A 16,454-nucleotide genomic window follows, 5' to 3' on the forward strand; every position below is an offset into this window, starting at 1 on the left:
CCTTACACACAGTTCCCATTTATCTCTATAACTGTTTGAAACTGGTATAAATCCAGTTTTAGGTAGCCATCCATTTCATTAGTAGACAAAGTATTCCACAACGACTAAAGATCAGGAGGGAGTAATGCTTCTGTTATGTCCAAATGTTATACTTCAGCCTTACAATGTTAAAGATAAAATAAGACACAAACACAGAGTAATAAGACTTCCATCAAATGTATTTTGTTTAAATTACACACATCTTGCAAATGTACATTAAAATGAATACAAATTCAAACTACAAGTGTTAGATGGGAAGTTACAAAGCAAACTGATAGTTCCTCTTTCACAGTAATCAAATAGAAGTGGAACAAAATAGGCCTCGGGTACAAGAATCCATAATCTCAAAGTGAGATAGATGCTGGTTTTTAATGCTGAATAATATTCTGGATGCGAATTTCATTAGCTGTATCTTGCCTTTCAAAAAGCAGTATTAAAAACAATTTCTCTTACACCAACAAACTGTATCAACTTTTCAAGAGATGTGTAGAAACAAATTCAGTGTCAGAGGCCAGAAGAGGAAAGCCAGATGTGCCACAAAAGAGAATCTGAATTCATTGCAGAGTAACCTCAAAGCTGAATGAAAATGGATCCTGCAATCCTCACCTAGTCTAAACGAGCAAACACTTCTATCATTAAAATTCTACTGGTGTGCACTTTTGCAAAACTACGTTACAGAGTTCCCACTACATCTACTGACTAGAAATTTGAAAAGTCAATAATAATAAACATTTTATGTACATTTAGAATTTCACAAAAAAAGGCAGCAAAAATAGCAAACTGACTCTTCACCACAGATAGCAAAAATGGCTGAAACATGCACATGGTTCAAGCATGATAGCACTGATGTAATAGAAAAACAAGCAAGCAAACTATTCAGAAATTAATACTTTTAAAAAGAAATTTATCTTTTCTGTTAGTTCCATTATGTATTCAACTTGATGGTAGGTGTTTTTTTACCAAAAGCAAATTTTGGGTTTTTATAGATTCTATAGATTGCATTAATGTTCTGGTTAATTTTCCGACAATATAATTGAAGTGCATTACTATTATCACCCACTGCTCACTAACTGCTGACTAACAGATCAATAACAGCCAAAAAGTACATTACAGTCACAACAGGAACAATTATATTAGCAATTGATGACACCTGGAAATTATCATAAGGAGAACACCATGTATTCAGGAGTAATTAAACAGAATGGTAAGTACCTGTGAACGTTTGGGAGTGGTTTTACAGAGATATGTAAGTATTCAAGAATTATTGTGAATAGAATGGCAGATGGTTGGGAGTGATCACACTGAAAATAGAAACTTCCCAGCGATGTAGTGGATAAGATTCTTAAGGGAGTTTAAAAAAATAATGCAAACTATTGCTGTTTTGTAGCTGTATTGCACTGTAACTTTCAAACTTTGTTTCTGATCACTTTTGGCACCATTAGCTCACTCCATGCACTTCCACAATGATGAGGTTTATTTAAGACTTCATTTGAATTTTATTAAAGCCCAACTGTTTCTGACATTATGGCACATTTATTGGATAATTGTCTACAGTTAGGTGCCAGAAAATTCCTGTTTGTAACATAAGATTTTCAAGCATGCTTTTGGAGCTAACAATTTCCATTTATGGGATAAATTTGAGTGTTATTGAAGTATGAGTCAGTGAGCCACCTAATTAATAGATGGATGGGCTGGCAATCTGCTTCTTGTCACCATGTTGAAACCTGCTTACCAGCGAATAAGTAACAGCACCAAAATTGATGCAAGCTTCAAGATTTTGCTGGCTTTCCCTTGCCAGCTTCATCCAAAGGCAGATTTAAGGCACCAGACTTAGGAATGGGCCCATTCCCAATTCTGTGCAACTGGCTTGGGTTTTGAATTAGTTAAACTGTCTCCCATTGTGTGGACAATCCCAAAAGAAAAGATTGTTCCAAAGATCAGAAATATTTTCATTTCTGAATATATCAGATTTTCAAATTAATTGCATACCTAATAATACCCAGATGGTTGAGAGCTTCCATACTATTAAATATTACTGTTTCTACCAGCACATGGGGCATGTTGGCTTATAATTTGAAAATACATATCACAAATGTTTTGTACTTTATGACGATTATGCTTTTCAAAATGAAGTTAGTTCTCTTGCCATTTGCAGCATTTAGTGTCAACAACAGCATTGCCAGGACCTATTCAATGCAGCCAGATGCAGATTAAAGCTGCATTAATGAAAACCTCAGAATGCCCATGGCTACATTAATGCAAATTTGGCACAGTAGCCAACCTTGTTGGCCTTCCAAATAAAATTGACATTTTAGTATCAATTTGCATCAACGTGGGTTTGGGTGAGAACTCAACAGATTGAAACACACCACACCACTGAGTCTCTATATTGATACATTTGAACTCAGGAAAGGAAATTCATGCACTAATAGCAGAGCATTCATTGTCTAGACTGATAATATGAGAGTGAACAGTGGATTTTTTCAGTAATACCCTTCTCCAGATTCAAAGCAACCACAGTTTTAATCCTATAATCACCATTAACCAGACTCAATACTAATCCAATGTTCTATTTGTCGACAGTTCTAACCAATTTCAATTACATCAATTTATTTCCAGCCTCAATGTTCACATATAGAACTAACTCTGCTTCAGATCTCTGCTCCTTTACATTCACCTCAGCTTCTTCATACACCAGCAGCCAATTATGGGGATACTGCCAATTATGGGAACAGTGCCACTTATTCCTGGCTGACTCTTGTTGCATGGCGACAAAAACACAGTCTGTCTTGTTTCCATGGGAATGCTAACAGTCCCAGGTTACACTGCCCATGATGTGCAAGGATAGCAGAAAAATGAATGCAGTACATAGCAGGCAATACTTCAGACTATTATATTGACCTTTTTAATCTTTTAGGGTACGGGCTCAATTTGTAACATTTTGAGTGTTTATGCCAATTTTCCTTTCAGGCTGGCCTTTTACCAGCTATGCAAATCTGAGGCTGGTTTCAGCGTTGTTGTGAGTCTTTGTTGCATCTCAGAAGAAACTCACAAATCAACTGCCACTGTGGTTAAACTATTCAATAAAAAATAAAAGATATCAATGTAATACACTCACGGTCTTAGGTAATTGTATTTTTAGAGGGTTCTTTGTGAAATAAATACTGCTGATTAGCATTCCTATCAATCTGAATTCTTTCCATTTCCTAACGGTGCAGAGGCAATGCTGGAAGAAACCAGGCAGTGCACTTGATGCACTCCTTCATGAGGTTATCTTATTCCCTATTCCAAGCAGACAGGGTGCCACCTCACAAAGTGGTTTCACTCACCTTCTCTGGGACACAGTACACTGCCTCTTAACAAAGTCTCTCCTTCTACCTCTAAAACCAAAGGGCCAACAGTGGCAACCAACTTATTTAGCGTGAACTTCTTTTTCTTGTGGCTGCTGCTCATCAGGCCAACACTGCCCGGTAATACAAGGTTCAGATTGTGGGCCTATACTTTCTTGGGGAAAGCCCCCTGCAAAACAGACTTGGGAATAACTGCTCGTGCTTAACTTTTCACACGCTCTGTTCCTTCAAGGTGCTCTTGGCCCAACCCTCAATGTGAACAGGATGAATCCAGAGCAACAGTCGTCTCACTTCCCACGGAAGGAGTTCCACAATATAATGGCCATTACAAGTGTGAAAATACACAGGTTAATGCTAGATTAAATGTAAATCAGCACTCAGGCTGTGTCTGTTTCACAATAGGCCAAAAGCCTCTGGTCTTTAATGTGCCTCAAGCACTGAAATTAATACAATTACAAATGGGCCATCTGTATTTTCACAACAAACACAGCCATTATGCCTATAGGTCACCTGTGCGTGAGACATCATTTGAATAACACACTGTTCTTAACCAAATTTTAACCTTGCACTCTGTTTACTTCTTATGAGTTGCACTTAGCCTGTCTGACTGAGAATTAATCTGATGTGGCTTCAGCTCATTTGACTATTCTTCCTCCAACCATTCTCCTCTCACAACTCACAGGTTTACTTATGCTTTCTTTCTGCCAGAAGACTGGAATGATCCAAACTTCAGGTTTCTCAATTAGTTGATACAGCTGCTGTTCTGTCCAGCTAAGAGGAATAATTTTGGAAATTGTCTCCCTGCTGAGGTTACTTCTCTTTCTTAAGGGAACACACAGACACACTTTAAGCTGCAGATTTGTCAAGAGAGTTCAAATGACACCAAAGCTAGAGATCAAAGAGATTGGTCTGAGGACTCTTTAATCCTGAAGCTCTTAATACACCGTTGGGTGCAATGTGGGTTTATTTGTACCATCTATTGCTGTTCTGTGACTGAGTCCAATTGACCTCTTTTTGAATTGACTTCTAGAGAACAACGCTTGAGGCATCGTCCTCCCATCTTCAGCCCACTGGAAAGAAGAGCAACCTGTAATAGAATCCTTATATTGGGAGAAGTCAGAAGGAGGAACTTGTACCAAGAGGTGTATCATCTACCAGTCTGTTACCAAACAGAAAACGAAGATGGAATCTGTTGCCTGGGCTTGCTGGCAATCAGAAAAAAATCAAGACATTTTGTTCATATTTATTCCTGGGATGCAGGTGCTCTGGTAGGGCCAGCAGTTATTACCTACCTTTATTTGCCCATGGGGAAGTTAAGAGTGAATCGTGTTGCTATGGATGTGGGGCCACGTCAGTCAGGCCTGGTAAGGATGGCAGATTTCCTTCATGGAAGGACCTTAGTGAGCCAGATGGATTTTTACAACAATTGACATTACATGGTTGTCACTAAGCCAGCACTTTTTTCCAGATTTTATTAAATTCAGTCTTCACCATTTAGCACAGTGAAATTCTAATCCAGACACCCAGAATAGCGGCCTGGGCTTCTGGATTGCTATTCCAGTGATGTTATCACTGACTCCCTGGAAACCAGCGATGTTTTTCAAAAAATAAGGCTGGTGTTACAAAAATTCATTATGTTTTCCATACTGTTGACTGCAGCGAATAGTATTGGGTGGTTCAGAAACCAGTGAGTGTCAAACCTGCCTCCAAAATTAATAGAAATGTCATGCAGCTAACTGCCCTTGGGCAGCAGGGGCTAACTTAACTGGCCAAGGAAGCCCTCCTGGGAACAGACCAGACTTCCAGACAGGCCAAGAGCCTTTCGCTCCATGTCCACCTACATGCTGCAGCAGTCATTTTGACAACTAAAGTTGACCTAAGAAGGCCAGCAATAAATGTCTGAAACCCAACAGGCCATTTGTTGCTCTGCAGCTCAGTCATGACTCAAGAGGAGTCAAGCAGAAGGGGAGAGAAAAAAAACACAACTCAGGGATATAAAAACTCAATCCCAAAATCCCGAGTCCTCATTGAGCTAAAGGTAACTGGAACACATGTTTTAAAGAATATAAAATTCTTCTTTAGACCTTTTCTGATGTTACGTATGTGAGGAATAATTCTCTGGAAGGTGTGACATTTGCCACCTTCTCAAAACATCATTTAATATGATTCCAAACTTGCTGATTCATGGAACTAGGTTTGATGATTTGAACTGACATTAGAACTTGATGAAGAATGCTGGCTGATTAGGGAATGGCTAGGAGATTAAGCAAAATTCATGCAAGTACGTTGAGAGGGCAAAATTTACCAATGATAAACCCATATTTTCCCCTCACTCACTGTTTAGCTATGTTATTCTAATTGACAACATTTTATACTACCTTGCTACCTCATTTTGGAGGGGAACTGAATGATAATTGAAGCATCAGATGGCAATAATTTTTGTATTGTGACACACTGATATCCCTGAAAGAGAATAGTCACTCAGGTATGCCAATCAGTAGATAATCTGCTAATCTGCGGGAGTGGGATCATCGGCCGACTAATTTCAACAACAACCTTTTCCTGATTGCAAGTGGAAGGGGGTCACAATATTCAAACAATTGCCGAGCCTGTGACTGTTAAGTGAATGCTTCAGGGGCCACCACGCAACAGTGAATAGAGTGGAGTTCACAGCATTGGGAATTCCAGCGCAACATGGAGCCAATTTTTTGTTCTTTGGGGAAGGGGAAAGAGAACAATGGAGGCACTCTGCAGCTGGACAACAGCATGGAGAAATACTCATGACCAATCTTCCAAACTTAGCTACCGAAACAAAAGAAATTGTACTGCACTGAAATTTGAATTCCACATCAGAGCAAAATCAGCCTGCAAGCTAAATGCCACACCAAATCAAACAAGGTTGTAAACATTATGAATCAAGAAAAAGAAGAAGATAAGTCTCATGCATGGCAAGTTTATTTCATGCTAATCCTAGTCCAGTGGCAAGTTAATGTTCCCTTTTCCCTATCAAATCTGTCTTCAAAGAAAAACCTTCACCACCAGCTTTTACAAGTATTCTATTAATGCTATTCAGTAAATCTATTTATAAACTGGTTTGAATATAATTGCACGGTGAACACATTCACAAATAAAAAAGCGCATGAACAACTTGTTCTTATTAGTAAAATGTAAATTTGCTGTCTCACTCTAACCCTAAATAGTTCTATCCATTCAAAATGTCATATAAAGCAAGAATCAGACTCATTTTATCACTAAAAAAAGTATTAAACAAATGTGATCAAATTTAATTTTAGAAAATTAATGCCTTAGTCTCATTAACCTGTACTCTTCTGAAATTACTTTCCCATTCTCAAATCAATGTCATTTTTATTTTAAACTAAATGTTTGCATCTTAGTTAATGATTTTTTTGGAGATTTTTTTCTGTCCTCCTTTTTTTAAACAAATCAGATGTTAAACATGTCCGCGCAGCAGAGGATTTTCTTAAAAAAGAAAAACTGGCAGAGGTCTTTAATAACTAAAACCAGATTTATAAATGAAGCATACAATAACTGCACATCAAATATCAAAGAGAAATGGAGAATCACACAGTACCATTAAAAAAACACAAAACCAGGGACCATAAATTTCAAAGAACAAATGGCGTACAAGAGACCTGCTTGTGTTATTATGAAGTTTTCTCACAGTGCTTCATATCTGATGTTTAGAAAAAGGCAGTGATATTCCAAGATACTAGGTTTCTCATGAGAAGGACAAACTGTTAAAAACAGGGCAATTTTGTTTTGGTGTCACTTGGCAATTAGTAAACACCAAGATCAATAACCTCTGCACACTGGGCAGAATTCCTTTTCCAAGTCTCACTGGTTCAGATGACAAGTTGCAGCCTTCCATTACTCTTCTGGCTTACATCGAGTCACCCAGTGAGTCCGAGTCATCCAGAGAAAGTGGCAGATACAGATCCTGCAGTGGGGAAGCAAACAGAAACAAGACTTTATATATGATTGATAAAAGAAATTGTCAATTGCCTCACTGAGGGCGATTCTGACACTATCAGATAGTGTAAAGTAGAAACATCATTTTGTATCTCCCTCAATTTTTATTTTCAGTAACTCTGTTTTTCTTTCAACTGATGCTATCTGACATACTGAGTAACACCAATATTTTCTGTTTTATTCTGCTTTTAAACTGAGTGCAAATTAATCACTCAGGGGCCCTATACTATTCTGTAAGAGATTAAATTGGATTTAATCTTTCAAGCCTTTGTGAAATGTGTAAGCTATTAACATCTTAATTTCTTCGGTTTAGATCCAAATGGTACATCTATAAATCTCACTAATCATTTCCTTCTTGTAGTTTCTTTGTTCTTCTCCACGCTTATCTTTTCAATTTGGTGTCTTTTTAGATTGCAGATTTTCTGTTTCCAGGAGTCAGCTATTTCAAAGTATGCAGTCATTCTCTTCAAAGGAACAATGTCATCATCAGTCATCCACAAATATTGAGAAAGCTATTCTCTCAGTGGGAGTGGTGTATGGAAATATATGCTTGATATTATAAAATACAGACACCCTCTGCGTTAATGGTCATATTTCTGCTGCTGTTGATCTAACACCCTTGGACTATCAGATTCAATAACTCTTCCCAGGGAACACCCTGTGATAATAACTTTTTCCACTGGAGAAAATCAGTTTCCTCACAATTGATCTGTTCTCAAAGTCAGTTTCCTAATCTAGTTAATTTGTTATTAACAAAATTATTTAATACATAAGACAAAAAAAATTTTAAAAGTTATTTTTCTGTAACTTTTTTTTGTATAAGAAGTGGATTGTCATTAATGTTGCTCATAGAAGGTATGCTGCTTGCAGCAGCATTATAGTGGAGGCTGGGTTATGTGCTGAAGGTGAGTTCTCTTCTCCCCTACTGTGTAAATATTTGAGGTTAGCCCACTTCCACTCAGCTGGCTTGACCTTTGGCCAACAGACCTTTAACTATTAGGGAGCAAGACTCCTGGCTCTTTCCAGGACGATGCCTCACTTTTCAAAGCTGCCAGCCAATTAGAGCCCATCAACTCTGCGGTCTCAGCAATGCCACAAGAAGCTGTTGTCACTACCAGTACTGCAAGAAGCTCATGAAGAACAGCAGCAACAAATGCCCCAGCTAAGTCTAGAATCTTGACAGGGGACAGGCTAGCAGAATGCAGGAAGGGAGCTGGGGAAGCATATAGAAGAGGACACAGCAATGGGAACTGGGGATACCAACTGGTACCACAGACCTGGACAGGAGACACCCTGGCCCTTTCACTTGCCACTAACCAGTGGGTACAAATCTGTCACCCTGCACAACAGGCACAGGCCTCTCACACCACATATTACACCCGAATAGCAGTGGCCTCAACTGAGTCACAGACAGGTGACTCCCCGGCACTTGTAGAATCATGTCAGTTTTGGAAGTGGGCTGGCTGGAGTCTTATATGCCACCAAAGGCACAGTGCCCTCTTTTAGTAGCTTAATGGTCAACTTTTCCATCTGCAATGGCCTATCAAAGCCCAGCCTCAGGAAATAGAAGGATTATTCTGTGTCTAAGGTAGAGTCAAGAGTAACATGGCCGAAGGTACAAGGGCTATTAGAATCTTATTCCTGTTATACACACATTCTGAAGTTACGATACAATTATTCCTCTGTAGACTGGGCAGATGCTGATAGCACCCTGGCTCTTCTTTACTTACCGCAGGAAATGATAGCATTTGTTGGTGATCAAAGTGTTACAATCAGAGTGCCAGGAATCCGCAACCAATATTGTGAGACGAGTCACACGTGAGGGGGAATATAGTGAATTGGTCCAAACTTCAAGTTCTCTTTCTCCTAATGGCATGTGTATCCAACCTCACTTTCAAGATGCAGATTCCACACCCTAACTCAGCAATTGTAATGGTTAAATATCTTCATTTCTCAGCAAACATACCAAATCTGGATTAACTAGTTAGTTAGGTTATTACTACTTATGGCAATATGCTATATTCAAAATTGCTGCCATGATTCCTACACAACACTAATTGCACTTCAATAACAAATGTGAAGTGCATAGGGATGTTTGAGCAAGGGGTTAAGATATATCTCTGTATACAAGCTTCCTTTCATTTATATATGAAACAAGTAATAATTTATGCTAAGTAATAATTCATAGATTTTGTATTTGAACAATCTCTTTTTTAAAATATATATCCAAAGTTAATGAATGACCCTTGGAAAATAATTGGCTCCCAATGATGATATCTGTAGATTGTCCCATATTGCCCCAAAGCACAATATACATGGGAGTGGAGGGCAAATACATCACTGAGAATCCCTCAAATGCCTTGGAAAATTCCCTAATGAGGGTGGGAAGAAATGGTCAAGAGCTTCTCTTCCAATCACAGGGCTGTTTTCTGCCATCCTTGCTGCTGATGGGCTCAGTAGACATCTCAACTGCAACAAACTTGGGAGAGAAAGAACCTGTAGGAGCAGCAACATAACGGCGGCTCATCAGGAGGCACTAGAGCACCATCTGCCAGAATCTAGCAGAGGGCCAGATTACAAAGAGTCGGAGGGGCCGACAGCCAAAGTCCAAGAGCATGTAGCCATTTTGGTGAGGCCAGGAGGGCAAGTCAGAAGAATGGCACGGTGGCTCAGTAGATAGCACTACTGCACTGGATCTGGATTTGACTCTGCTCTTGGGCAATTGTCATTGTGGAGTTTACACATTCTCCCCAATGACAGTGTGGGTTTTGAGTGGATTTTCCAGTTTCTTCCAACAGTCCAAAGATATCCAAGTTAGGTGGATTGGCCATGCCAAATTACCCATGATGTTCAGGCATTTGTAGGTTAAGTATGTTAGCATGGGAAATGCATGATTACAGGGATGGGGTGGTGGGTGTGGATCTGGTTGGGATGCTCTTCAGAGGATTGGTGTGGACTTGTTGGGCTGGGAACAGCCTTTTCGACAGACTGGGAGAGGGATCTGCCATTTTGCCAAGACAACTACCCACTCACCAGAACCAAAATGCAACTGGGGAGAAGGAAGAGGCTGCAAGAGAGTCAGAGGCGTGCCGAATCAGGGAAGCTGCAATGGCAGTGGGAGGGAGAGGAAAGTTCCAAGGGGGCTAAGAGAGGCAAAGGGAGGCTGCAAAGAAGAGAATACAGTTTATTACCTGTTAGCAAAGGACACTTAGCTAACTAGGAAACTTGAAATGAGATATTTAATTACTTGCAAATAATTAAGGTATTGCCAAGCTTAAGGCTGCATTTCAGGAGCTACTTCATGGGGAAATGTAGTGGCTGCTGTTGCAATGAACAGTGAATGCGTTGTTACATTCAGATCTGAGATTGAGGTCTATGATGCACTAGAAACAGCAGCAACAGGCTTGTTAAAATATTCCAGTTTTGTAAATATGCAACTGAATTACACTGGCTATATTTTTGTCGGTTTGGGAGCCTCTGCGTGAGTTAAAATGTACGCCTGCTATTCTGAATGAGAAAAGTTTTGTTGCTACCTTTTTGCTAGTTGTCCTGTGCCAATTTAAACACTGTGGTATCTAGTAAACTAACGCTTCCCTTGTGGGTGTTGTGCCTTTACATTTAGTGCGTGGTTGTTAATTATTGTGGATGTTGTTGAATTCTTTTCATTCTGCTTCTGTGAGAGGCCAAATATTCCACACACTAACATGAATAAAAAAGGAAATGTTACGATGTACAACAACAAAGTTGGTGGAAAAGCTCAGCAGGTCTGGCACCATCTGTGGAGGAGAAAACAGAGCTAACGTTTCGGGTCCGGTGACCCTCCCTCAGAACTGTTCTGAGAAGAGTCACCGGACTCGAAACATTAACTCTGTTTTCTCCTCCACAGATGCTGCCAGACCTGCTGAGCTTTTCCAACAACTTTGATTTTGTTCCTGATTTACAGCATCCACAGTTCTTTTGTTTTTTTTTAATGTTATTATGTGACTGCATCTTTTCATAAAGATGTTCTATTGTGAATCAAAAAATAGCCTGCAAGAAAGTCTCGAAAGGGGCCCTCAAGGTACCCTGACATGCATTTGTGTATATGTGTGTGGTGTTCATTTTTCAGTGAGTGTCTACACACAAGGAATGAGCATGTGCACATCTCTCCAAATGCAGCGTGCCCTCCTGAGAATTGAACATATGTTGCTCTATCCAATGACATTAAGGTATCTGAACAGATTCACCCATATTGGCACCGGGGGTGGGTAAAACATTTCATGTTTGACAAAAATCAGAATTTTTAAAATAATTCACTTCTCACCAGATGCATCTACACATTTTCAGGTGGAAATCACACTGTATTAATGGGAGATCAATAATCAAAGATCTGCTGTAAATTTCTGTCTTCCGGATGTCTACTGATTTAAAGAACAAAACATGTATATCCCTGAAACTAAAGCATCATAATTTTCGAGGCTAAGGTATTCACTCTATGGTAACAGAAAAAACAGACAGGCATAATAACAACCTACCTTGTGCTTGCGAAGGCAGCCTGGGCTGGTTGGTGTAGAAATGGGTGTTGAGACTGGAGACTTATTGGACTTGGGAGTGGAGAGCTGGCTGCTAGAGGTTCCATTGGCTGAAAACATAGACAACAGACAAGTTATAGAGGGCTGAAAAGGTGATTTGAGTAGGCTATACGAACTCAGTTCTGAATATTCAAAGGGTTTACTTCAGAATAAAATTCAATGTCATAATTTTCTCATTACACTTAGATAGTATAATGGAGAAGGCATTTGGTATGCTTGCCTTTATTAGTCAGGGCGTTGAGTTAGGTCATCATGTTGTGGCTGAACAGAACACTGGTTAGGCACTTTTGGAATACTGCAAGCAATTCTGGTCTCGCTGCTACAGGAAAGATGTTGTGAAACTTGAAAGGGTTCAAAAAATTTCACAAGGATATTGCCAGGGTTGGACAGTTCAAGCTATAAGCAGAGGTTGAATAGGCTGAGGCTATTTTTCCAGAGCATTGGAGGTTGAGGGGTGACGTTATAGAGGTACATACATAGGGTAAATAGATAAGGTCTTTTCCCTGGGGTGAGAGAGTCCAAAGCTAGAGGGCATAGGTTTAAGGTGAGAGGGGAAAGATTTCAAACGGACCTGAGGGGCACCTTTTTTAAGCAGAGGGTGGTGTGTGTATCAATTGAGCTGCCAGCAGTAGTGGTGGAGGCTGGTACGATTACAACATTTAAAGACCATCTGGATGAGTATATGAATAGGAAGGGTTTAGAGAGATCTGGGCCAAATGTTGGCAAATGGGACTAGGTTTATTTAGGATATCTGATTGGCATGGACAAGTTGGATCAAAGGGTCTGTTTCCATGCGATACAGCTCCATGACTCTATTTATATCTCTACTACTTTCAATGTTTTATGGAGTCTGCTCAAAAAGGAGGATGAGATAGATTAGATGATACAGTTTTCAAAAGACACTCTATTAGAAGATGCAATTTGTTCTCTTCTAATGCTTCCCTCCTCCAGCATCACCATTTTCCAGGAAATAGAAGGATTAGAACATTCTGCTTATCAACAGAAATGAAGAGTATCCACATATCTCATTGGTGTAACTGACTCTTAGGCTACTTGTGTATATCTATTTTTTTGCATCATGCCAGACTAACATTATGAATCCCACCTAGTGACTCCAATGAGAAAGCTCATGTATGTGGACGTCCAATGGGAACTGCACCAAAGCTCAATGAGATGCCTTCTACTGTTCACTGGACCAACACTCAGGTTAACAAATGAAGATTGAATAAAGTATTGAACAAAATGAAAGATTAGACAATGCCTTTAAAAATGTATCCCTGTATAAGGAAGAACTTTGAATAAAGAAGGGAAAAGCAAACAAACCACACATTTGGGAATGTCAGCAGCATTTTCTGCAAACTAATCAAATTCAGAAATTCTGCATTTCCTCCACTACGCATTAACAGCAAGACATTTTGTATGAAACACCAACAAATTACACTGTAATGTCCATTGTAAAATTTTAGTAGCATATAATTGAGTAATATTTAATAGAAACCATGTTTTACTTTGCAAAATCATCAAAAACATCATTCTGTTCTGAAAGGGTAACAATACTGGGGGTGAAATTACGTTCAGTGCACAGAGTTTATATGTGATTGGAAGTGAATTTTTAAATTGGGAACAGCTCCAGGATTGACATCCAAGGCAAAGCAGGGAGCAAGTTCACCACCCAATGATTAAAACTGCCTGAGGGAAAGAAAAAATGCCAGTCAATTCATCCTGAAGACTTTTCCAGTGAGCTCAAGAGACAAGAAACAAGAACGTCATCATTGGAGGCTGTTCATCAATCCAATACGGAGTGATCTGAAAGTATCTTCTTGCTGTTGTTTCTTAAGATCATATGTAAAATGTTCTGACTTCCAACTGGGCCCCAACTTTTTTGTCATGTCATTGTGCATCATTCATTACTAATCCACACTACTTTGTAATTCTTCCTTGGATGTGGCAGTCTGTAATTGCCATTGAGAATATGGTAGTAAACCATTATTTTACTGTTGCCAGTATGCTAATAGTGCAGCTCTTAATTCCTGTGTATGCATATTTTGTTTCTGCAATCATTGAGGAATGGCAATATATTTCCAAGACATGACGTTGCACCATTGGAGGGGTTGCTAGTAGGTGGTGGCTCCCAAGCATTTTGCTAACCTTGTCCATCTAGGTGGTAGAGGTCATGAGTTTGGATGGTGCTGTGTAGAAACCATTGGTGAGTTATTGCAGTACACCGTATAAATGATAGACACTGCTGCCACCGATGGAGCGGGTGAATTGTGAAGGTTGCAGATGAGCTGCCGATCACATGGGTTGCTTTGTCCTGGATCGTGTCAAGATTCATGAATGTTGTTGGGCTTCCACTCACCCACGTTCCTGGACAGTATTCCATCACACTACTGACTGGTGCATTAACAACGGTGGACAGGCTTTGGGGACTAAGTAGGCAAGACTCACTTCAGAAGTCCCAGGTTCTGCAGACCTTTGATCTGATCTGTTGCTTATGGGATAATTTCGCTCTGCCTATCACATGCTTTTAGTTAACTGGCATGCAAATATATGTTCTTGTTGATTCACTAGGATGAAACCTACTTATAGGTATGCTGTTTAGGTTAATCTCTCGGTTTGATAGTAATGATAGAGTAGGGAATAACCAACAACCTGTCCTGGACTTCGCACGTAGATGCAACAGTCAAGAAGGAACAAAAATGCCTCTTCTTCCTCAGGCAGATCAGGAAGTCCAGCATGTGTGTAAGGATTCTCACCAACTTTTACAGATACACCATTGAAAGCATTCTGTCATAATGGGTGCATAATGGCCTGGTACAGCAAATGCTTTGCCCAGGACTGTAAGAAACAACAGAAGGTGGCGCACACAGCCCAAGCCATCAAAGAAGCCAAGCTTCCATCTATGAGCTCCAAAACATCCTCACTTGGACATATATCAGTCTTTTCTCATGACCACCGCCTCAATGTCCTGAAAGGTTCTCGTTTATGGCACCATGGGAGTGTGTTCATCATTCAGAGTCTACAGTTCATTCACCACCACTTTTTAAAGGGCAACTAGCAATAGATACTAAATGCTGTCCTTGATAGCCATCCCACTTCTGAATATTTAAAAAGCAATCATTAAATATTTCACAGTTCACAGGTGCAGGGACTATGTAAATATTATTAATGGTTCAAAACTAGATAGGTTTCATAATTGAAGTACATGGGGGAACAGTTTTGTTTTGATTATGTTTGCAAATTAGGAGGCATTTTCTGACGATTTTAATGAGAAGATGGCATTTGTAATTGATCAGATTGTAAGTTAACTATGGAAGAAATTACTTTTTGTTAATTCCATGATTCTCATGTTATTTTGTCCTAGAATGTGCTGCAACAGGTTGCTCTATGAGTTAGACTTTTGCTCTCACCCTTCAGTACATAAACAAATTGCATTGTAAACTGTTGGAAGTTTGGGTTGATTGGGTAGAAGTCCAAGGTTTGGAAAAGAAAGCATCGACCACAAAACCCCGTAAACCCAAAACTGCAAAATATACAATTTTCAGGAGACATGCTTTAAATCCTTATTGCATATTTTATAGTTTTGGTAACTATATAGTTAAAGGACAAATTATCTGCAAGTGCTTTATCAATCAGATTATATGGCAATTTGTGTTTTTATTTAACGAATCAGTGTTTTGCATGATAAATTCAACCATGAAACTGTCAAGTTCGTAGAGTTTCAACCTATTATTAGGTTGTGTAATCGTATTAGCAGTTAAGTAATTACAACTGTGACCACAAGATCAGAAAGCAAGGATATCTTCAGTTGTTTCTTCTCAAAGCACACCTAGGTGGGATGTCGGAATCCTTAAATTAACTTCCCTATTCTACTTAATTTCAGTGGAATGATGTCTGTCTTGGCCACTTGTTGTTCTGCCCTAATAAAAATGGTCTGAGTTGAATACAAGGGACAACTCTTCATTGGAACCTAACTGGTTGCTTTCCATTAAGAGTATTGACATGGTCCCTGCAGTTGTGAATTATGGGATATTTAATTATGGTTGTCTTTCTTCTATATTCAGTAGTGGTATTTGGACATGGCTAGCAAGGTTCTGATTTGAAGAGACACCTGACTCAAAACATTAATAGAGAACATAGGACATAGAACAGTACTGCACAGTACAGGCTCTTTGGCCCAAGATGCTACACCGAACTTTTACCCTAAACCTGAGGTCCATCTAACCTCCACCCCTACCTTATACTGCTTTCTCCCCACAGATGCTGCCAGACCTGCTGAGTTTTGCCAGCAATTTCTATTTTTGTTTATTGGCTACTGCTGGTTGACTTTTTCCATGTATTCATGAGCCTTATGCATGAACTACTGAATGTGAATGGTCAACAGACTTTCACAGTGCTGTCAGTGAGGGAGTTTCAGGATTTTGAACTGTCAGGAAAACTCTCCAGTGCTTAAAGTCACATCTTGCACAATAAGATTGTTTGAAGTCATTCATTTAGGGTCCAG

At 39.4% G+C, this 16,454-nt stretch overlaps 1 protein-coding gene across 3 annotated transcripts in view; it reads right to left on the reverse strand.

Moving 5' to 3' along the window:
- Positions 1 to 200: 200 nt before the first annotated feature.
- Positions 201 to 16,454, reverse strand: part of LOC125458638 (neuronal migration protein doublecortin-like) — a 168,405-nt gene continuing 152,151 nt past the window's right edge. For all 3 annotated transcript variants that reach the window (XM_048544060.2, XM_048544062.2, XM_048544061.1), the window contains 2 exons: positions 11,894 to 12,000; positions 201 to 7,347 (listed from right to left, as the gene is read on the reverse strand). In XM_048544060.2, the coding sequence (XP_048400017.1) occupies positions 7,291 to 7,347; positions 11,894 to 12,000 (164 nt within the window). In that variant the 3' untranslated portion in view covers positions 201 to 7,290. The remainder of the gene's footprint in view (positions 7,348 to 11,893; positions 12,001 to 16,454) is intronic.

Source organism: Stegostoma tigrinum, chromosome 15, assembly GCF_030684315.1.
Source record: "Stegostoma tigrinum isolate sSteTig4 chromosome 15, sSteTig4.hap1, whole genome shotgun sequence".
NCBI lineage: Eukaryota > Metazoa > Chordata > Chondrichthyes > Orectolobiformes > Stegostomatidae > Stegostoma > Stegostoma tigrinum.